The sequence below is a fragment of the Ovis aries genome, chromosome 14 (genome assembly GCF_016772045.2).
Source record: "Ovis aries strain OAR_USU_Benz2616 breed Rambouillet chromosome 14, ARS-UI_Ramb_v3.0, whole genome shotgun sequence".
NCBI classification, from domain to species: Eukaryota; Metazoa; Chordata; class Mammalia; order Artiodactyla; family Bovidae; genus Ovis; species Ovis aries.
Window position 1 is genome coordinate 45,698,522 of NC_056067.1, and position 23,187 is coordinate 45,721,708.

At 46.8% G+C, this 23,187-nt stretch overlaps 1 protein-coding gene across 2 annotated transcripts; it reads left to right on the forward strand.

Annotated features, from left to right (window-relative positions):
• Positions 1-3,810: 3,810 nt before the first annotated feature.
• On the forward strand, positions 3,811-12,449 carry UPK1A (uroplakin 1A). Of its 2 annotated transcripts, XM_004015174.6 has the most exons (8): positions 3,819-3,903; positions 4,312-4,403; positions 5,876-6,076; positions 8,681-8,755; positions 8,888-8,995; positions 9,958-10,137; positions 11,664-11,747; positions 11,826-12,449. In XM_004015174.6, the coding sequence occupies exons 2-8, from the start codon at positions 4,320-4,322 to the stop codon at positions 11,868-11,870; spliced, it is 777 nt and encodes a 258-aa protein (XP_004015223.2). In that variant the 5' UTR covers positions 3,819-3,903; positions 4,312-4,319; the 3' UTR covers positions 11,871-12,449. The 2 variants fall into 2 exon arrangements, with proteins under 2 accessions (XP_012045578.2, XP_004015223.2); XM_012190188.5 differs by lacking the exon at positions 11,664-11,747 and having other exon boundaries at positions 3,811-3,903.
• The last annotated feature ends 10,738 nt before the right edge of the window (positions 12,450-23,187 follow it).

Here is a 23,187-nt window from a genome sequence, read left to right on the forward strand (position 1 = left end):
TGTGAACCCATGGGCTGTAGCCCACCAGGCTCCTCTGTCCATGGGATTCTCCAGGCAAGAATACTGGAGTGGGTTGACCTTTCCTCCTCCAAGGGGTCTTCCTGACCCAGGGAGGGAACCCCCATCTCCTGCAGAGGAGGCGGATTCTTTACCATCTGAGCCACTGGTGAAAGCCAGAATACATTAAATTTAAATCAAGAGATTTAAATATTGTGGGGGATAATGAACTATAAACTGAGGGTGTGCGATTAACGCAATCCATGACACCTGTGATCTAAAAAGGAAGACAAGGGAAGGGATGTAGAGGAGGAGGAGTCCCAAATTTAGTAGTGAAGTTGTCTCTGGGCAGGAGGTGACTTCAAATGCCATCTGTGATGTGTGCACCTTAGAAAACCATCTGCAGTGAATACAGGAAAATAGACTTGACAAAGCTGGGAGGTGAGGATGTTGGTGTCAGTTACGCGATCTCTCCGTTTCCTTCTACACTGAAATATTTTGTAAGAAATTTGAGAAAACTTTCCTTTCACCACTGACCACGGAAAACAAAACACATCAGAAAGGCTGGTGAGAAGTGGCTCCTTTTCATATAACTTTTATGTCATTTCATGCCATTTCATTTTCTGTTCATGGACCACCTAAAATTATCTTGTGTGCCTTCTTTGGAAAACACCACTTTTAACATGTCAAATATGTTTCTTTTGAAAGAATCTACCGTCTTTTATTTATTTATTTGTGTCTGTGTTGAGTCTTCAATGCTATGAGTGGGCTTTCTCTAGTTGCGGCAAGTAGGGGCTACTCTTCACTATGGTGCAGGGGCTTCTCATTGTGGTGGCTCCTCTTGCTGCAGAGCTCAGGATCTAGGCACACAGGCTTCAGTAGTTGTGTCTTGCAGGCTCTAGAGCACAGGCTCTAATAGGCTCTAGATCACTAGCTTAGTTGCCTAAAGGCATGTGGAATCTTCCCAGAACAGGGATCAAACCTGTGTCCCCTGCATTGGCAGGCAGATTCTTAACCACTGGACCACTAGGGAATTCTTGATCTACCCTCTTTTGAAGGCATTGGAATAAAAATAAAAATAAAAATAAAAACCAGAAAAGTGCACTTATCGTGAGGGTACCGCTTGATGAATTTTCAGTCTGAACACACTTGCGTAACTGGTGTCCGGATTCAGAAAGAGAAGTCCCTTTCCTGTCCCCTACAGTCACATCCCAAGGGTAACCACTCCCTGACTTTTATCACTCTATTGCTTTTGCCTGTTCTAGAACTTCCTATCTAGAATCATATAGTGGTAGTCTTTCAAGTGTGGCTTTTTTCATTTAGAGTAATGTTTTTGAGATGTATCCCTGTGGTGGCATGTATCCAAAATTCATTCCCTCTTGCTGTTGAATAGTATCTGGTGTATGCATGTACCATCATGGACTTATCCAACCTTCTGTTAAGGGGCATTTGGGTGGTTTCCAATGTGGAATACATTCACAGCATCCAGTAGATGGAAGTGGGGGAATTCCCACGGACAAATGGCTGGATCACGTGCAGGTGTATGTCATCTTAAGAAGATCTTGGCATTGTGGTTTTTATCATCAGCACTCTGAACATCTGAGTAATTAGCACTTCAAATCTTCTTGCTTTGAAGACTAGCTTATATAATAATAAGAAAGAATAGTGAAAATTCAGCCTTGACATCAAAATACACTGGGTTCTTGTTTCAGAAGAAAATAGATCCCTTTTATGACAGGTAACATATTAATGCCCCCACTGACAACAACTTTTTGCTTTTATTAGACTTTTTATATAACATCCAATTACTTATAGTTATGAACTGTTTGAAAATAAAAATATTTCATATTATCAGCATGGCCCTATTATTTTGCAGTTATTTTAGCTAAAACTTATAAATTGTATTTGACAGGTGTTGGAGAAGACTCTTGAGAATCCCCTGGACTGCAAGGAGATCCAACCAGTCCATTCTAAAGGAGATCAGCTCTGGGTGTTCTTTGGAAGGAATGATGCTAAAGCTGAAGCTCCAGTACTTTGGCCACCTCATGCGAAGAGTTGACTCATTGGAAAAGACTCTGATGCTGGGAGGGATTAGGGGCAGGAGGAGAAGGGAACGACAGAGGATGAGATGGCTGGATGGCATCACCGACTCGCTGGACGTGAGTCTGAGTGAACTCTGGGAGTTGGTGATGGACAGGAAGGCCTGGCGTGCTGCGATTCATGGGGTCGCAAAGAGTCGGACACGACTGAGCGACTGAACTGAACTGAACTGATACATTATTATTTTAACTTTCTCCTTAGTCCTTAATATAGATGTAAGTCATCAGAGAAAAACTATTTTAAATGTGAAGTGGATTGACTAAAAATCACATTATCCATTTTAGCTGGAAAACATCTCTTGAGTCTTATTACTAAGCTGGTATCTTTTTTTTTTTCCGCCCGCCACGCTTGTGAGATCTTAGTTCCACGTGCACGCGCGCTAAGTCTCTTCGGTCCTTTCTGACTTTGCGACCCCATGGGCTGTAGGCCACCAGGTTCCTCTGTCCGTGGCATGCATTTTCCAGGCAAGAATACTGGAATAGGTTGCCATGACTTCCTGCGGAGGGTTTTCCTGACGCAGGAATCGAACCAGCGGTTCTTACATCTCCTGCACTGGCAGGCGGATTCTTTACCACTAGCGCCACCCCGAGATGCAAGCTGAACCCCCTGCATTGAAGGCCGTGGATTCTTTACCACCAGGACAGTTCCACCAAGCCAATATCTTGATGATGGGATTTTAAGTCGCGTTTGTTTGCCCATTTCTCACACACCGGGGAAGCCAAAACTCAGAGAGAAAATCCAGCAAACACTCCAGCTCTCGGGATTGAGAAGTTCTGGAAGACGGAGTCCAGGCCACCACTTTCGCCTGCGGAATGGGCCTGTGTGCCACTGGGGGGCGCCATCGGGCGCCAGAGACCGCGGGCCTCTCTGGAACGCGGCTGGTGAGGCGCCTTCGCCCGCTGCACACTGGCGGGAAGACTTCTTTTGCAGACATCCCAGCCCTCAGTTCCCACCGCCTCCCAGGAAAGCGATATGATGGTACCCATTCTGCAGATGAGCAAATGCACACGCCAGGTCGCGCGGCATGGAGTAGGCGGAACTGGGATCAGAACCTAGGTCTTTCATTCCGCAGACTGAAGACATTTCCAACCATGGCTCCTCCTCGCTGTGACCTTGCTTTGTCAGCGAGAGTGTGTGGTGATGGGGCGCGGGGCCGGGGGAGGGGGGGATCCAACGAAGTCCATTCAGTATGCCTTCCCTTTTTCTTGCACACTCCTCTCCCCGCCTGCTCGTTGAACACTCATCTCAAAATCCCGTCACACACACACATCTTCCAAACTCTCCCTCGGCCCCAGAGGGGAGCATCCCTCCCACTTGCCCCATCTCCTCCCTCCTCCCGGCCTCGTCCAGCAGCCCTAGCGGGCCGGGGTCACTGCCCTGGAGAGGTGGAGCCCCCAGCCGCGGAGGCAGTTCTGGGATTCCGAACTCGCGTGTGGATTTCATTTGAATCTCTCCCCCTCCCAGGGAGGGTCTAGTCCTGCGGAGAGAAGTCAGGTGGTATACTCGCCCTCCCCACCCTGTCCCCATCCCCACCCCCACAACGGACTGAGAAGCAGAGGCTGCCGCATGTCACCCTGCCCATGTGGCCAGCATAATCTGGAATTTCAGGTCTATAAATCACTGGCAGGGGGCGGGGTGGGGGAAGGGGTTCATAAAGCTGTTCTCCCATACTTGTCTGCCCGCTTGACCTCTATCCCCTTCTCGAGACACCCTCCCCCCTCCAGGAAACTGGCCTAAGGAGGGGCCTGGGCGTATATAGGGAGCCGCTGTGGGAGGGGCTGGCCAGAGAGGCTACAGGCAGAGAAGGTGAGGAGGGGGCCCTGCGGGTCTGGATGCGGAGGCCAGCCCTGAGCTCTGACCAGCGACTGCCCCATCCCAGCCTTGGTTTCTTTTTTTTTTTTTTTTTGCGGGGGTGGGGATGGCACGCTCCACGGCTTGCAGAATCTTAGATCCCCAACCAGGGATTGAACCCACATCCCCTGTAGTGGGGGCGCAGAGTCCTAACCACTGGGCTGCCAAGGAAGTCCCTCCTCTTCTGTAAAATGGCCCACTGCCAGGGTTATGGGCACACTGGATACCAGCCTGGGCCCTGCAGAGAGGTGGGAGCAGAACCTGGCAGCTGGGGTGGGGAATGCGGGCAGTGGGTCCTGCCCAGCAAGGCCCGCCCTCCTCTCCCAGCCTCTGCCCGGCCTCATCCCTGCTCATGTGTCCCAGGCAGGACTATGGCTTCTGCGGCAGCAGCAACGACAGAGAAGGGGTCTCCAGTTGTGGTGGGTCTGCTGGTCGTGGGCAACATCATTATTCTGGTAAGACATCCGCTGGGAGCCCAGTGGGCAGGTGAGGAGGAGGGAGTCGTCCTGAACCTGTGCACGGGGCGGCTGAGAGCCCAGGACCCACTTAATGGCCCGTGTCTCCTGGCTTCTCAAGTCAGAACGGTCCGGATTTGGATCCCAGCTCTGCCTCTCCCCAGCTGTGTGAACTTGAGCAAACAACTTGACTTCTCTGTGCCTGCTTCCCCATCTATAGATTATGTCTTCACTGTGGGCACTGTTGAGTCGATTAATCCTCAGATTAATGGTCCTCAGATCAGAAAAAATGCTTGACAAGTGCCAGCTGTCATCATCAACATGATTTTGGACATAATGCGCCTGCTGGGTGCGCAGGAGGCCCATAGCAATGAGTAACAGCAATGTCTTTTAGTTGTCTGATACCTGCACATGGAGCCAGACCGCCTGGGTTCAACCTCAGCTTTATCACCTGCTACTCTGGGATCTGGGGCCAGTGATGTAATCTCTCCAGGCCTCAGCGTTCTCATCTGTAAGATAGAGATAAAATAGGAATGCTGAGAGGATCAGATGAGTTACTGGATCTGTGCTTAGGCCAGAGCCTGGCACACATGTTGCTATTGGTACGGGCCATCACCACAGTAGTATAGGACAGCTGGTAACGATGGTGATTATCACATGGGAAGCAGTTCTGGGGATCAGTGCCCACAGTAAATACTCTGTGAACCTTGGTCTGATTGTTGGCAAAGGTACCAGCGAGCAGTCTTCCTCTTGCCTGTTTCCCCATCCCAAGAGGTAACCAGATTTTTATTTTCTCCAATATTCCTTGAACCAGATACAAGCAGATAGAAACTCTGTACCTGTTTTCTCCCTTTTCTTGCTCATTCTGCATCCTGCCCTGTGCCTCCCCCATCCTCCTGCTCCCATTGTGTGTAGGCCCCTCCACCCCAGGCCTCAGCCGGCCTCCCCACCCCTGCCCACAACTGCAGAGCCCCCCGTTGTGTGGCACCCTGGCTCCTTTATTCCCTGCAGTGCTTCAGGGAATAACCTGGTGGGTGTGTGGCTTTCCTGCATGGGCAGGTGTGTCCGGAGGATCGATTCCTGTGAGTGGAACGGCTGGACCGAAGGGTCAATGCCTTTGTCATTTGTTCTGGCCACAGCCAGGCTCCTCTCCTCAGGGAACAGCAACTCTCTCCAGGAGACCCAGCATCTCCATGAGCTCCAGGCTTTGCATGTAGTGTCTCCTCATATCCTTGAAGTCTTCAGCAGCTGGGGTGGAGGTGGGGTTCAGGGGTCTGGCTGGGTCCTCCCTTCCCTCTCGGTCCCCTGCCCAGCTTCATCCCTGCTCATGGAAGGGGACGTCTTTGTCACTCCTACTACTTTGCCAGGAGGGCAGTAGAGGCTCAGAGTGGGGAAGGCACCTGCTCACAGAGACTCATGCAGGTGAGCCAACCGCGCCTGCCCAGGCCCTGCTGACTGGCCGTTCTGTCCAGCTGTCAGGCCTGGCTCTGTTTGCGGAAACAGTATGGGTGACCGCCGACCAGTACCGCGTGTACCCACTGATGGGCGTCTCGGGCAAGGATGATGTCTTCGCCGGCGCCTGGATCGCCATCTTCTGTGGCTTCTCCTTCTTCGTGGCGGCCAGCTTCGGTGTGGGCGCAGCACTCTGCCGCCGCCGCTCCATGGTCCTCACGGTGAGGCCCCGGGAAGAAGGGATGGGCATAGGCCGGCCACAGAGGTCATCCTCACAGAGTCGTAATGCCAACCGCACAGAAGCCACGAGTGCGCCTTCCCGGGGGCACTGCACCAGGGCCTCCTGGCAATCATGTCCTCTCATCTGTCCATAGACGAGTAACCTAGGCTCAGCTGTTACTCTTACTGGGAAAACTAGGGCCCACAGGAGGCAAGGAAAAGGCTGCACAGGAAGATGGGTCTTGAGTAGCAGGACTGGGACTTGAACCTCAGCTAGTTGGTCTCCAGGGTCTGCACTTGTGAGCTCTGTTGATGACAATGACAAGAAGAATAGCACAGCTGCCATTTAATGAGCGCTCCATGTTTACATAGATTAGTTCATTTGCGCCTCACCACCCGTCATGAGGTGCCGTAATCATCTCCATCTTCATCCTCATGAACCCATTTGACAGAGTTGATACTGAGGCTCAGACAAGTGAACCCACTTCTCTGGGGTGGCACAGCAAGTGAGTGGCAGAGCCAGGATTTAAACCTGAGTCCGTCAGCACTTGATCCTAGGCTCTTTGTCTCTGCCCACAGCAATAACCCACACTCCCCCAAGTACCTCTCATGTGCCTGACATGAGGCTAAGCAGTTTAGAAAGTGAACGCCTTCAAGCCAACCAGCGGCCCTCTGAAGTGAGTGCTTCTCTACCCATTTACCAGATGAAGAAACTGAGGCTCAAAGAGGCCCACAGACCAGATGATAGGGAAAGCCGGAACTCCAATCCCAGCCCTACTGACCCAGAGCCAACATGGGGCTTCCTCCCCATCTGAGGGCTTTTTAGATTCCCGGGAGCAGCTACTTACCTAATCCACAAATGTGTATTGAGCAAGAACCATGTGCCAAGCCCTGTGCTAGGCACTGGGTTATTTAGTGAGCAAACCACAAAAGCCCTGGCTGCGGGGCAGGACACTGTGATGGGGGAGACAGTGGCCAGGGAAGGAAGAGCTGGAGCTGCGGAAGGGAGAGTGGAGAACTTGCAGGTAGAGTGAAGCAGAGGCGAGGCTGGGGGAGGGTGCAGTGGAGGGGGCTGTGAACCACGTGTGTGGGGGCTGGAGCCAATTGTGGGGAGGTAGTGAGAGGACCTGAGGGCGGACAGGGCAGGAGAACACTGGGGGATGGGCGTGGCGATGAGGGGAGTGAGGGGAGGTGGGCCTGGCCGGTGGACCTGCAGGCCTTGGTAGGGACTTTGGCTTCGCTGTGTAAGATGGAGCCATGGAAAACACTCTTTTCCGTGCCTTTCCTTTTATTCTTCTTTCCTGCATTTAGTTCTCCGGCACAACAATTTTCCAGTCCTAAAAGTCCACCCAACTAGTAAAAGGAAAAAAGTCTGTGTCTCCCCTGTGAGCTTGTCATTAATCGAGACACAGAATTTTCTTTAATTATCATGAGAAATTTCAAACAGACTAGAGTGAATGGCACCATGAACCTTGTGGACCTGTCACCTCGTTTCAACAATATCACCCACACGTCATCCCCCTACCCCACCCTCTGCCTGCCCACATTTTTCTTTCCTGGGGTATTTTGAAGTGCATTCCAGACACCAAGTCACTTCCCTGTCAATACTTGAGTGTACATTTCTCTGAGCGATAAGGACATGGTTTTAAAGCAGCCAGGTGTGCTGGCCCACAGCATCTCATCTGGGCAGTGAAGCTGGCACATCCACACTCCACCCTCTGTTGCTTTAAGGGTAAGGGGAGGGGACAGCTGAGGGTCAGAGAAATAATTTTCATTAAACACCAAAGGGTTTCTTTTGGGGGGGGGGGCGGTGCACAACCAGTATACCGTGGGCACACCCTGTAAATTTACCCCACTCCCTTCCTATCTATCTTCCAATACCCAGCCTGTGTTCAGATGTCCCTGATGTCTCAGGAGTGTCTTTATTTTTTTCTTTTCTATAGTAGACATTCATTTGATTGCATCCAAGCTAATAGTTAACTTCAGGGAATACCTTGCATATTTTTAAATTTCATTTCCTCCTAACATTTTATTGAAAACTTTTCAAACATACGGAAAGGGTGAAAGGTTTGCACAGACAGCACGTATGTATCCACCATGTAGATGTTTCCGTTCACGTTGTGCCTGCTTAGTCACTCAGTCTTGTCAGACTCTGGGCCCCCTATGGACCGTAGCCCCCAGGCTCCTCTGTCCATGAGGATTCTCCAGGCGAGAATACTGAAGTGGGTTACCATGCCCTTCTCCAGGGGATCTTCCCAGCCCAGGGATCGAACCCAGGTCTCCTGCATCGCAGGCATTTTCTTTACCGTCTGAGCCACCAGGGAAGACCTCCATTCACATTGTCCTATGCTTTTGTAAACAATTGCGTTTCTGGGAATTCCCTGGCAGTCCAATGGTTAGGAAGTGGTGCTCTCACTGCCGGCCCCTGGTTCGATCCCTGGTCAGGGAACTAACATCCTGCGAGCTGCAGGGCTCAGCCAAAAAAAAAAACCCACAAAAAATAAACCATTGCACCTCTGTCCATGGACCCATCCCTTGAGGGGTGGGACCTCACAGGCTTTGCCCTGATGGCACTGGCCTCCGTCCCTCCCTCCATCTCTCCACAGTACCTGATACTCATGCTCATCATCTACATCTTTGAGTGCGCCTCCTGCATCACGTCCTACACCCACCGAGACTACGTGAGTCCCACAGAGGCCAGGGGAGGGACGTGACTTATGGCGGGGGGAGTTCAGTGAGGGTCTCCAGACGTGGAGGTCGAGCTCTCTCCCCACCCAGCCTGGCTGGACCCTGTTCTTCCTGGCCCTCTGCAGATGGTGTCCAACCCGTCCCTGATCACCAAGCAGATGCTGACCTTCTACAGTGCAAACTCGGACCAGGGCCGGGAACTGACCCGCCTCTGGGATCGCATCATGATTGAGGTGGGCGACGGTCTGCAGTGTTGGGGGGTTGGGGGTGAATCTGGGGCTCTGACCACAGAGGTAATTAGGGCTTCCATGATGCCCACTGGTGGATGATATCTAGAAGGTTCTTAGAAGGGAGGGACTCTGGTTGTTGCCATTTTCCAGATGAAAAACCTCAAAAGAGAGAACAGCACTTGCCCATGTGGTTGGTAAGGGACAGAGCTGGGGCTCAAACCTGGCAGCCGAGATCCAGAGCCCCTGCTCTGAACCATGGCACGCACCGTCTTAATAACAACAATAGTCATAATAGTAATTGCAAACATCAACCAGCACTATCTTTTGTTTAGCGCTGTTCAAAGCACTTTCAAGCTTCTTTAATCCTCACAGCCAGCCCATAATGGAGATCAGCTCTTAGCGATAAGGAAAGGGAAGCAGGAAGTTGAGGTCACATGGCTGGTCGGTCACAGAACCAGACAGACTCAAACCCGGGCTGCCAGGTTCTAAAAAACACATGTTAATTAAACTCAGTGTGATACAGGAGCACAAAGGGAGAATGTTGAGGACCCCTCGGAAACTGAGGTCCCCATTTGCTTCAAGCTAGCCAGGACTGGAGCCCACGTTTGAAGGAGCCTATGTTTTCATCATTTGAAAGCCACAAATTAAACACCCAGAAAGGCCAGGAGAAGCCAGAAATTGGCCCCTTGGTGTCATTTGACTCTTTTTGTTGATGGCTAATTAAAAAAAGAAAAATTTTTTTCCAATGAATTTTTTTTTTTTTTTCAAAAAAAAAAAAACTATAAATGTGGGTTTGATCCAAATCTCCCATCAGCCTTGGGGTGCTGGGACAAGTATTGCCTGCTCCTTGCTCACACACAGACACTGGAGTGTAGGCCCATCTTGGCCTTCCTCGCTGTGTGACTGCAAGGGAGCAGCAGTCCTCTCTGAGCTGGAGCCCGCCTGACCCCAGCCTCTCCCTCCAGCAAGAGTGCTGTGGCACGTCAGGCCCCATGGACTGGGTGAACTTCACATCTGCCTTCCGGGCCACCACCCCAGAGGTGGTGTTCCCCTGGCCCCCGCTGTGCTGTCGACGGACTGGCAACTTCATCCCAGTCAATGAAGAAGGCTGCCGCCTGGGCCACCTGGACTACCTGTTCACCAAGGTGTGTCTCTTCCTGCTGTGTCTGTCGGTCTGTCTGGCCCTCTCTGGTTCTTCTGTCTCTTTCTCCCTCCTGTCTGTCTGTCTGTCATCTCCTCCCCAACCCCCATCTGACTTTCTCAACCCTCCATCTGTCTGCCCCCCACCTCTCCCCGCCCCGCCACCTCCCTGTGCAGGTCAGCGGGATGCATACCGCAGGTTTGGTCTGACCCAGACCTGGCGACACCTGAAACTTTTCTCAGGTTGTCTAGGGAATCAGAGCAACAAGAACAATACCGGCAGCACACCACCAATAACCACTAACATGTCTTGAGCCTTCACTTTGTAGCAGGCATCCTTCTAGGTGCTTTACATTTTCCTTTTTTACTTATTTCATTCTCACGGCAGCCTAATGAGGTAAGGTTGCAATGTTTTCATTTTATAGATGATGAATCTCACTAGTGAGGGATGGAGCTGGGATGTGATTTCAGGCAGTGAGGCCCCAACCAGGTGCTTTAACTCCTGCAAGAGGAGTGCAGAGGCAAAGAGAGAAGCCAGAGGAGGGGAACCAGTCCCAGTGGGCTAGGGGGGCCCTTCAGCGCCATGTCTTAGATCGAGTATCATGGAGAGAGGAGCCTGATGCAAACCATCACCCCTCTAGAGTCAGACAGCTGTTCCTTGAGCCTTGGCTCCGTGCAGAGCACTGACACACCACATCTCACAGAATCATCACAGCTACTTTTTGGAGGGTGAAAGTGAAAGTGCAGTCGCTCAGTCATGTCCGACTCTTTGCGACCCCATGGACTGTAGCCCACCAGGCTCCTCTGTCCATGGAATTTTCCAGGCAAGATTACTAGAGTGGGTTGCCATTTCCTTTTCCAGCGGATCTTCCCAACCCAGGGATCGAACCCGGGTCTCCCACACGGCAGGCAGACACTTTACCGTCTGAGCCACCAGGGAGATAGTGCTGTCAATATTGCTATTTCCCAGATGGGAAAACTGAGGCTCAGAGGGTCAGAATCACAGCTAGGCCCCATAGCCAACAAACGACAGAGCTTGCCCTCAGCTCTGTCCTGCTGACTCCAGGGCACACACCCTGAACCTTTATTCTTGGCCACTCTCAAGTCAGATCGAGCAGGGGATCTATAGGAAGGCAAGTGCTGTGAGGCTCTGGCCCTGCTCAGCCTCACCTCTAAACGAGAAGCTTTTAGAACTGGTCTGATCCTAAAGTTAAATTTCAAACCTTTGGAACTTGGGGGCAGCATGGAAAGCTGGCTCCAGACAGAATCGCCCTCAGACTGCACCATCAGAGGCAGCACCTGTTTGTGCAGTCTGGGTTATCGTCACAGCCCTGACTCCCCAAAATCACCCTGGGAGGGAGACACTGCTATGATCCCCAAGGTGAGAAACCCCGCCCTCAGTGATCCCACAGGAAGAAAAGCAAGACTGGAAGCAGGAAGTGACTTCTCCCAAGGGTGCCCAGTGACTCTTGCTTTCAGCAGCCAGCCCTCCCTGGGCATTATCTCACACTCCCACTTTCCCCTTGCCCAGGGCTGCTTTGAACATATTGGCCACGCCATCGACAGCTACACGTGGGGCATCTCATGGTTTGGGTTTGCCATCCTGATGTGGACGGTGAGAGGCGGAGCCTTTGAGCTGGGTAGGATGGGGGTGTGAGGCGGGAGTACCCCTCACCTGACGCCTCCTCTTCAGCTCCCCGTGATGCTGATAGCCATGTATTTCTACACCACGTTGTGAGAACGAGAAGTGAAGGCCACGTGCACAGCCGGCTTCCTCCTCCTCCTGCTCTGGCTTGCTTCCTCCCGCTGAGACGGCTGACTCGCCTCTCCCTGGCCCACCTCGCTGGCCCAGCCCTCCCTCCACTCCAAAGATGTTTTACCAGGTTTCTGAACCCTGCTGAGAGTTGGGGTGCCCTAAAACCCCTGGACATCCTCCTACTAAGGACTAAGCTTCCAGCAAATTCTCTAAGGGATGTGTAGCATGTATGTACAGACCCTTAGTCCTTAACCTCCTTTCACTAGACTGATTCACTAGACTGGCCCATCTTTCAGGGTCAACTTCAAGTCCTGTCCTCGGGGGGCCCTTTCCTGATCTCACCACCCCATTCACAGATACCTTTCTTATAGTTCCCAGAGCTCCTCCTCCATGGTGGATGTCGTCATCATCACTGAATAGTTTGTGATTGTCTGTTTAAATTCTGGTAGAACTGGGACTGCCATGAGGAGAGGGACAAATTCTGTTATGGTCACTTTAACATCCCCCGCATCGCCTGGTATGGGGCTGAGCATGGATATTCAATAAATACTACTTGGATGAGTTCGTTTATTTTCTTCTAAAGCCAAGGTAAATGAATAAGAACTTACAGTGGAACTAGCAGAAACCCAACCAGCACTGACTGAAACATAAAATGGAATGTACAGGCTCATGTAACCAAGTCGGTAGTGCTGGCTTCAGGCATGTCTGGATCCAGGGGCTCAATCTAGGTTTCCAGGAAACCTGCTTCATTCTCTGGCAGGATGTCTCTGATAACACCAGACTGACATTCGTATAGCTAAGCAACACAGCAGTGAGAAAAGGCCTCTTTCCCAAAAGATTTCACCAAGGTCAGGAATTAAATCTCACTGTGTTGGTTTAGGTTTTAACCCCACTCTTCAGTCTGGGAAGGGAGAGCAATGTGGATTAACATTCCTGCTAAGGATGCATCTAGGGGTGGTGTTAGGAAGGGGACTGGTTATCAAAAGAAAATCAAAGTGCAGGGCTGCTGGGCCAGTACAGGTGACAAACATCCTCCTTTATGGTCGTTATCTGGTCGCCAAGTCCTGTCCAACTCTTTGCGACCCCATGGACCGTAGCCCCCCAGGCTCCTCTGTCCGTGGAATTCCCCAGGCAAGAATACTAGAGGGGGTTGCCATTTCCTTCTTCAGGGGATCTTCCCTGACACAGAGATTGAACCTGTGTCTCCTGCATTGGCAGGAGTATTCTTTACCACTGAGCCACCTGGGAAGCCCCAGACATCCTCCTACTAGAGACTAAAGCTTCCAGTAAGTTCTCTAAGGGGTGCATGAGAGCAAACAGTTTAAGAATCTCATCATTGTTCTTTTGTTCTCTCTGAAGCAGGCCCATGCTCTGGCCATTTGACAGTGGTTAGGCCGTATGGGGAGAACTCTTCCTTACCCATTAAATGAGGTTTGTCAGGGTCCTCATTTCCTCCACTGGGTCTGCAAATGGCCTGCAAATGCTGGAATCAAATGTCAGCTTTTGAAAACATACTTTAATGGTCAAATCTATTACAGTGAAAAATTGGAAACAACAGAATATCCATCAGCAGAGGGTGGGTTGTACAACTCATGTTATATCCTTGGACTGGGATTCTCCGTGGCTGTCATAAAGAAGGTAAATCTATGTGAGCTGATATAAAAAGATGTCATAATGGTATAAATAACTGAAAAGCATATATAAGGGTGTTCATTACAGTAACCTAAATGAACATCAGTGGTGGACTGGTTAAATTAGCTATGTTATGTCTGTACTCTAGAATACCACAAACAATAGTAAAGAATAATGTTTTAACATGAAAAAAATCTCCAAGGAATGCAAGTAGAAATACTGGCAAAGCACATACAGTGCTTTTATTCCTGTAGCTCTCTCTCTATGCAGGGTAGGTCTTTTCCTTTTAAAGAAATAGATCAAGGTTTTAAAATAATGTTTAAAGGAATATGGGAAATACTTTTTTAGAAAGCAAAAATAATTTATAATGCTTCCATTTAAAAAATTATAAAAATTTACAAATGGGAAGTGTCCCATGTTCCATTCCCCAGTAAACATCCCCCCAGATCTTCTCCAACCCTGTAGGTAATGCTATTAATACATGATCAATGTCCTCTTTGGCCTTTCAAAAGTTTTTATCAATGTATTGATATATGCTTATATAAGCACATATATACACATGTTTGATAGAATCATGCTTTGGATTAGATTCCTTAGTGGTCAGTGGTCAAGAATCTGCCTTCCAATGCAGGGGATGTGGTGGGTTCAATCCCTGGTCAGGGAATGAGGATCCCACATGCCACAGAGCAACTAAGCCCAGACCACAGTTAGAGAGAAGCCTGCGCATCACTATGAAAGATGCCGCATGTTGCAGGTAAGACCTGATGCCACCAAGAATAAAGAAGTAAATATAAAAAAATAGAAACATGCTCAAAATATGTATTGCAACTTGTTTCCTTCACTTAAGTATATATTTTGGTCATCTTTTCATGTCAGCATATGTGAATTCACTTCTTTTTTTGAAACTGTGTCCGAGTATTCCAGAATACAGATATGTCACAGATCATATACTCTGCTATAAGTCAGTAAACAAGGGAAGGAGCAGAACCACATGCATAAGTGATTTCTTTCTTATAAAAATGATAAATACCTATTTCTCCTAAAGTTTTTTTTTTTTTTTTTTTTGAGAAACAGTTGGGATGGAGGGCCAAGAGGAGGAGGAATTTCCACACCATATATATCTTTATGATGTTTGGGAAAAAATGCTTTGTAAAGATAATGTATTACTTTCCAAAAACAAAATTTAATAAAGGGATTTCTGAAATACTCAGCAATGTACAACTTTGCTTTTCGAGACAGAGTTTTTTTTAAACACCATGTAGATGTAAATGTTATATGTACCATATTTTAACACATAAGCATACCTCCGGATTAACTGGCTTAACAGGCTTTTCTGCAGGCCCGGCAATGAAACTTCTCCTCCATCCTTGAGCACATATTTGACCACGTTGTAAACATGTCAAGGAAAAGAGGGTATTTTGTCACGATCTCCTTTTAAAATCAGATGTATTCTTAGGTGGAAGTTCACAGCGGCCTAATCAGTGACTCAGAATCTCTGAGAAAGGAAAAGAGGCAGTACTGAGTTCTCACCCTCCACCACCACACTCTGAGCCTCTATGTTGCCGTTTAGTCGCTAAATTGTGTCCGACTCTTTGCAACCCCACGGACTATAGCCCACCAGGCTCCTCTGTCTGCGGGATTTCCCAGGCAAAAATACTGGAGTGGGTTGCCATTTCCTTCTCCAGGGGATCTGCCCTGATCCAGGGATCCAACCTGGGTCTCCTGCATTGAAGGCAGATCCTTTCCTACTGAGCCACCAGAGAAGCCCCGAGCCTCCATGTACCCACCTCTCTAAAATGGGCTTCTTGGAACTTCCCCGGTGGTCCAGAGGTTGGAACTCCGCACTTCCGCTAGGGGGCGCGGGTTTGATACCTGGTCGGGGAACTAAGATCATGAGTGTGGCAGGGTGTGGCCAAAAAAAGAAAAGTACAAAGAAAGATGGGGTTCCTGCAGCCCCTACCTCATAGCATAGAAGAGCTCAGGAATCCATAGACCTCTTTATTATGGATCAGGAATTTTCTCAATCCTGTATAATCAGAATCAAATACAGAAATAAACTGCTGGGTAAAGCTGATAAAAAAATAAATATGTGTGTATTTGCCTTAAAACTGTAAAACACAGTTGTAAAACACAGTTGCCTTAAAACTGTAAAACACTGTAAAAAAAAAAACCTTTGTAAAATCCTAAAGTTTAACCTTGGTTATCAAGGAAGAGGAGACACTCCAGGGGGGGATTTTATTTCATTTCTTGGGCATTTTGGTATTTTCCAAAAATTTGTATGAAAACTCGTGCTTTTGTCCTCCACAAAAACAACTACTAAGAGAGTTCCTTTCTACTTGCTAGATGGGATGCTGTCTAAATCATGACCCGTTGAATTAATCCAATTAGATCTTCAGATTTATTCAGTTGAATTTTCTTAACATTCCTACTCAGTGCTAGCTCCAATCACACAACCACAGCTTCCAGAAGACAAATACTCCTGCTGGACATCAGTCTCACATTCGCCATTGCAATTTAACAGTGGCACTTAAGTTTGCCTGCTTAAATGGGATGTGAACCAATTTCTGATAGGCAGTTCGTGAAGTAGAAGCAGTGGGGGAGGGGGTCACTCTACAGGCCTTTCTGTTTCCAGTAAGATCCAAATAAGTGACTGTCAAAAGAAACTTAAAGGAAACTCACCACTGGGCAGTGCCAGGGAGACCAGAGCTGGGAAAGCCAGACATCAGCCCCTTCCCACCCCTAACCCCTACTGCAGACAACTGCAAACAAGCTGTTCTTGTTTTTCTTTCATTTCTGGTAGTAACCTGTATAAATAAAATAGATGGATGATATTCATCATTCATCATTCAGCTGGATGACTGAATAGATAATGATTGATAGATTTTTTTAAAGAAAAAAATAGAAATATTAATAAAAACTTCACTGTTGGACATGAGATGTGTATTGCGAAAAGAATTATTTTGCTAAACATTGTCAAACTGTATCTGAGCAGTTAAGACAAGGTCAGGCGTTGTCAGACGCTGGGGTTTGGAGTCAAGCTGGCCTCTGGGCCATGGGTAGGTGGACCTCCACCTCTGCCCCACGCTGGCCACTCCTTTCTCTGGCTTCATCGGGTCATTTCTGCTCAGCCGGAATGGCAGCAGTGTAACCTGGCCAAGATAGGCCTCATCTGGCAGGACAGGTTTGTCTGCCCCTGCCCTACCACTCAGAGGCCCACTCCTGAGGGTGAGAGAGGAGCAAAGGGATGAGGCTCCCAGGACCACCCAAGAGAGAGGCAGCCATCTGATGGCTGTTCCTACCGCACCTCTGCAGGACCACATCTGTCTAGAGCTGAATCCGGCCTCTAACCCACTATGGCTCCCCAGTGCCCTCAGCACAGAGTCCAGCTCCTTGGCGTGGCATTGAGGGGCCCTTGTGGCTTGTCTCCTTGCTTCCTCCCCAAGCTCATCTCTCCCTTCCGTCTCATGGAGCCAACCTCTCTTTCACCACTGGAGATCATAGAATGGAAAGGATAAACTAATGTTATATAGCACTCAAGCTTAAATTCCTTCCATGAGAACAAGTTGACTTACTCACTAAAATGTAAAACTCACACTCCTTTGACCCACCTAATTCCACCTCTGGGAAACCATCTTGCATATACATGCCCAAGTTTGTTTAAAAACCCACATACAAGGGTAACAAAAACAGTAAGTGATGAGAACTAGTGATACAATTCATTTTTTTACACCATACAATAGTATGCAGCTAAGTTTAAAGGGAGCTCCATTTATTTTTGCCATATTAAATCATCTCCAAGATAGATTGTTCACTGAGAAAAATGCAAAGTGGAAAGCTGAATTAATGCTAAATGAAACGTGGTATCCTAGATTGCACTGTATTTAGCATTAATTCAGTTTTGCAATTTGCATTCTTCTCTATGAACAGTCTATAAGGAGGGCATTGAAACCCACTCCAGGATTTTTGCCTGGAGAATCCCATAGACAGAGGAACCTGGTGGGCTACAGTCCATGGAGTTGCAAGGAGTCAGACACGACTGAAGCGAGTTAGCACGCATCCTAGATTGAATCTTAAAAAGACATTAATGAAAAAACTAGAGCAGTCCAAATAAAGTCTGGAGTTTAGTTAATGGTCTTTTCCCCGCCCCCCGCCAGTCACTCGGTCCCGTACTAATGTTAATTTCTTGGTTTTGAAAAACATCATAGCTATGCTGCTGAATTCTAAAATGTATCGTTTGGCACAAGGTTAGGTCTTATCAGTAGAGGGCGCTGGAGGGACACAGCAGAAGTTAGAAGCTTCTCTCCAGATTCCAGTGGCTCCTTCTTCTTACTGCTGAGCTGTGACCAACCAGCAGGTCCTGTGGCTCTTCTCCACGGCTTCCTGAACCCAGCTAGGAATGCACCACTTAACCCAACTAAGAAACCTATTGAATCATGATTTCTCATTTTTTTCAGATAGTCTGCAAATAGAAGTAGAAAGATGCAAAATAGAGGAAATGGTCATTATGAAGAACCAATTCCACTCCTGCTGGAAAAAATGATCAAAAGATCCTGGCATTTGATCCCTGGCATTAAAATTCATCTCATAAAAATGTATTCAGAAAGTTGATTAGACAAGTCCAGAAACTGAAGGGATTTTTCAACTTTCAAGATCTATACCCAGAGCCAAGGCAAGTGATATTTGTTGCCTAGAAACCACTCTGATCCAGGGTATATAAGTTAATTTTTGTTAACTTACACCAAAACACAGTGGCTTAAAATAATGATTTTTTTTAGCTCCTGATTCTGTGGGACCATTTGGGCTGAGCTCAATGCTAAATATTCATTGGAAGGACTGATGCTGAAGCTGAACTGAAGCTCCAATACTTTGTTCCCCTGATGCAAAGAGTTGACTCATTGGATAAGACTCTGATGCTGGGAAAGATTGAGGGCAGGAGAAGGATGAGATGGTTGGATGGCATCATCGATTCAACAGACATGAGTCTGAGCAAACTCTGGGAGATAGTGAAGGACAGGGAAGCCTGGTGCGCTGCAATCCATGGGGTTGCAAAGAATCAGACATGACTTAATGACTGAATAACAACGATAGTCATCCAGGCAGTTCTCCCATTTTTCTCACCTGGGCTTACCCACGCCACTTGTCAGCTAATGGGGTGGCTGGGGGCTGACTGGTCTAGAGTGGCCTCCCTCACATGTATGGCAGGCTAGAAGTTGGTATAAGTGGCTGGGGTGAGGGCTCTCACTGGCCATGTGTCTAAAGAAGGCCAGCCCAAGCTTATTCACATGGCAGCATTTGCAGGTTTCCCAAGAGCAGAAAGAGAAGTCCCAGAATGTGTACTCAGTTTTCAAGTCTCTGCTTTTGCCAAATGTGTTATTATCCCATTGGTCAAAACAAGTCAATGGCGAAGGCCAGATTTAGTGTAGGAGGTGTGCAGAAGGGAGGGGAGTTATGGAGGCTATTTTAACAATGTACCAGGATGAAAAAAACATGCCAGCAGTTCCCAGCAGAAACAGTCAAACACCTTTAGTTGAGAGTGTTTCACAGCTGTGTTCTCCTCAAACAGCCAACAGTTCCCAGACAGAAGCAAGATGGGAAATAGTTAACACCAACAGGAGTCTATGCCTTGGGCATTCTTTCAGTAACCAAAGAGTTGTTCTATAAATAAGTGCCTTTTTCTGAATTTCAGATATCACAGAAGATTAAGGAGACAATTTTTTGCCCGAATTCATGTTTCAAAACCCAAGCAGGAGATCTATTAAAGACATCAAGTTTCCCTTATATACTTCTCAGATTGCCTCCTCAAATGCCATGGGCACTGGATTGGAAAAGAAATATAAAAGGTAAAAAGTTAAGAAAGTGGTCTTTTTGGAGTTCTACTTCAGTACTGTTGGACACATAATTAAAAGAAGGTCCCTAGTAGTCAGATTCCGCTTGTGGTACCTAAGGTCAAATTGCTAAGGATGTCTCGTCTCATCGCTCCCTTTCAAAATCCTGCCAGAAGTCCTAGCTAATGCAGTAAGACAAGAAAAGTAAATAAAATGTACAGAGATTGAAAAAGAAGAAGTAAAACTGTCTTTGTGTGCAGATGACATTAAGTGTCTATGTAAAAAAAAATATAAAAGAATGGACCAAAAAATAACCATGGAACTAATAAGCAATCATAGCAAAGTTTTATTACACAGAAGACCTACTTGCTAGTCCAAGCATTACATCTACTGATCACATTCCTGCCTGATGTCAACTGAGATACCATCAGGACTTACAGAGGACTGGTCTAGAAATAACAGGTGCAATCATTGACACTTTTTGGAGGCTTGCAAGACACAAGTTCTGTTCCTTATTAGACTTTCCTGACTTTTTTCAAGTCAAAATAGATGAGTCCATTTCCATGCCATGGAACCAAACCTTTAACTCAGTAAAGGCAAATTTTCTGACCAGGAAGAAATGAGGTTAACAGACACCATGAGACACATAATATGCTTTTTATTTAACTATCAAAATATTTTATAATGCCCTATTTTGATCATAGATACTTATATTTATAATGATTACCTCAGTAATCATCAAACCAAGTGAGTGATAAAACCCCAATCAATTTTAATCTTCTGAAAATACTCCTCTAAAATACAAGCATGCTTCAGCAATATTGCAGGTTCAGTTCCAGATGACCACAATAAAGTGAATATTATAATAAAGCATGTCACCAGAAACATTTACACTACACTGTCATCTATTAAGTGTACAATAGTATTATGTATAAAACTTAATTTAAAAATACTTTATTGCTAAAAAATATGCTAACCATCACTTGAATTTTCAGTGAATTGTAATCTTTTTGCTGGTGGATGTTGCCTTGATGTTAATGGCTGCTAATTGATCAGAGTGATAGTTGCTGAAGGTTGGAGTGATTGTGATAATTTATTAAAATATAATGAAATTTGCTATATCAATTGGCTCTTCATTTCATGAGCAATTTCTATTTAGCATACAGTGCTGTTTAATAGCATTTTATCCCTTTCAAAATGGGAGTCAATCCTCTCAAACCCTGCTGCTGCTTTATCAACTAAGTTTATGTAACATTCTAAATCTTTTGTTGTCATTTCAATAGTCTTCACAGCATCTTTACCAGGGGCAGATTCCATCTCAAGAAACACTTTCTTCGTTCATCCATAAGAAGCAACTCCTCATCTGTGAAAAGGTTATCATGAGATTGCTGGAATACACTCGCATCTTCAGGCTGCACTTCTAATTCTAGAACTCCTGCTATTTCCACCACATCTGCAGCTACTTCCTCCAGTGAAGTCTTGAACCCCTCAAGGGGTTGGAATCAACTTCTTCCAAACTTTTTAATATTGATATTTTGATCTCATCCCATAAATCACACTGTTCTTAATGGCATCCAGAATGGTGAATCCCTTCCAGAAGGTTTTCAATTTACTTTGCCCATCTCTATCAGAAGAATCATATATACGGAAGCATAGCCTTAGAAAATGTATTTCTTAAATAATAAGACTTGAAAATCAAAATGTTACTTGGTTTCTGGGCTGCAGAGTGGATGTTGTATTAGCAGGCAGAAAAACAACATTAATCTCACATCTCCATTGGAGCTCTTGGATGACCAGGTGCATTATCAATGAGCAGTAATATTTTGAAAGGAATCTTTTTTGTCTGAAAGAGTAGGTCTCAACAGTGGGTGTAAAATATTCAGTAAACCATGTAAACAGATGTGCTGCCATCCAGGATTTTTGTTCCATTTACAGAGCACAGGCTGCATAGATTTAGCGTAATTGTTAAGGGACCTAGTCTTTTCAGAATGGCAAATGAGCACTGGCTTCAGTGTAAAATCACCAGCTGCATTAGCCCAAACCAGAGACACAGCCTGTCCTTTGAAGCCAGACATTTTCTTCTCTGTAGCCATGCAAGTGCTAGATGGCATCTTCTTCCAATAGAAGGCTGTTTCATCTGTATTGAAAATCTGTTGTTTAGCATAGCCACCTTTGTTAATTATCTTAGCTAGATCTTCTGGATAACTTGCTGCAGCTTCTACATCAACACTTGCTTCTTCACCTTGTACTCTTCTGTTATGGAGATAGCTTCTTTCCTTCAACCTCATGAACAAACCTCTGCTAGCTTTTTTTTTTTTTTTTTTGACTGACTATGTGGTATGAGTGTGTGCTCATCCACTTTAGTCATGTCCAATTCTTTGTGACCCAATGGACTGTAGCCTGCCAGGCTCCTCTGTCCATGGGGATTCTCCAGGCAAGAATACTGGAGTAGGTTGCCATGCTTTCCTCCAGGGGATCTTTCCGACCCAGGGATGGAACTCATGTCTCTTATATCACCTCCATTAGCAGGCAAGTTCCTTACCACTAGTGCCACCTGGGATGCCCACTGTGTGCCATGTGGGATCTTATTTTCTCAACCAGGGGTGGAACCCGCACTGTCTGCATTGGAATTGCTGAGTCTTAACCACTGGACCACGAGGGAGGTCCCCCAGCCTGTGCTAGCTTTTAGTCTTTTCTGCTGCATCTTCCTCTCTCAGCCATCATAAAATTGAAGAGAATTAGGGCACTGCTCTGGATTAGACTTTGGCTGAAGAGAATATTGTAGCTGATTTAATCTTCTATCCACACCACTAAAACTTTCTCCATAGCAACAAACAGGCTATTTTATTTTCTTAGCACTCATGTATTCACTGGAGTAGCACTTTTCATTTCCTTCCAGAACTTTCCTTTGCATTGACAACTTGGTTAACTTTCTGGTACAAGAGGCCTAACATTTGGCCTATCTTGACTTTCAACTTGCCTTACTAAGCTTAATCATTTCTAGTTTTTTATTTAAAATGGCAGGTGTACGATGCTTTCTCTTTTTTTGGCTATACTGCATGGCTTGTGGGCTCTTAGTTTCCTGACCAGGGATTGAACCCTGGCTCACGGCATTGAGAACATGGAATTCTAAACACTGGACCATCAGGGAATTCCCATGTAATTCTTTCACTTGAACATTTAGAGGCCATTGTGGGGTTATTAATTAGCTTAATTTCAGTATTGTTGTGTTTCAGGAAATAAGGAGGCCCTGAAGGTCAGGAAGCAACAGTTAGAACTGGACTGGAACAACAGACTGGTTCCAAATAGGAAAAGGAGTACTTATATGCAGAGTACATCAGGAGAAACTCTGGGGTGGAAGAAGCACAAACTGGAATCAAGATTGCCAGGAGAAATATCAATAACCTCAGATATGCAGATGACACCACCCTGATGGCAGAAAGTGAAGAGGAACTAAAAAGCCTCTTGATGAAAGTGAAAGTGGAGAGTGAAAAAGTTGGCTTAAAGCTCAACATTCAGAAAACAAAGATCATGGCATCTGGTCCCATCACTTCATGGGAAATAGATGGGGAAACAGTGGAAACAGTGTCAGACTTTATTTTTTGGGGCTCCAAAATCACTGCAGATGGTGACTGCAGCCATGACATTAAAAGATGCTTACTCCTTGGAAGGAAAGTTATGACCAACCTAGATAGTATATTGAAACGCAGAGATATTACTTTGCCAACACAGGTTCATCTAGTCAAGGCTATGATTTTTCCAGCAGTCATGTATGGATGTGAGAGTTGGACTGCGAAGAAAGCTGAGTGCCAAAGAATTGATGCTTTTGAACTGTGGTGTTG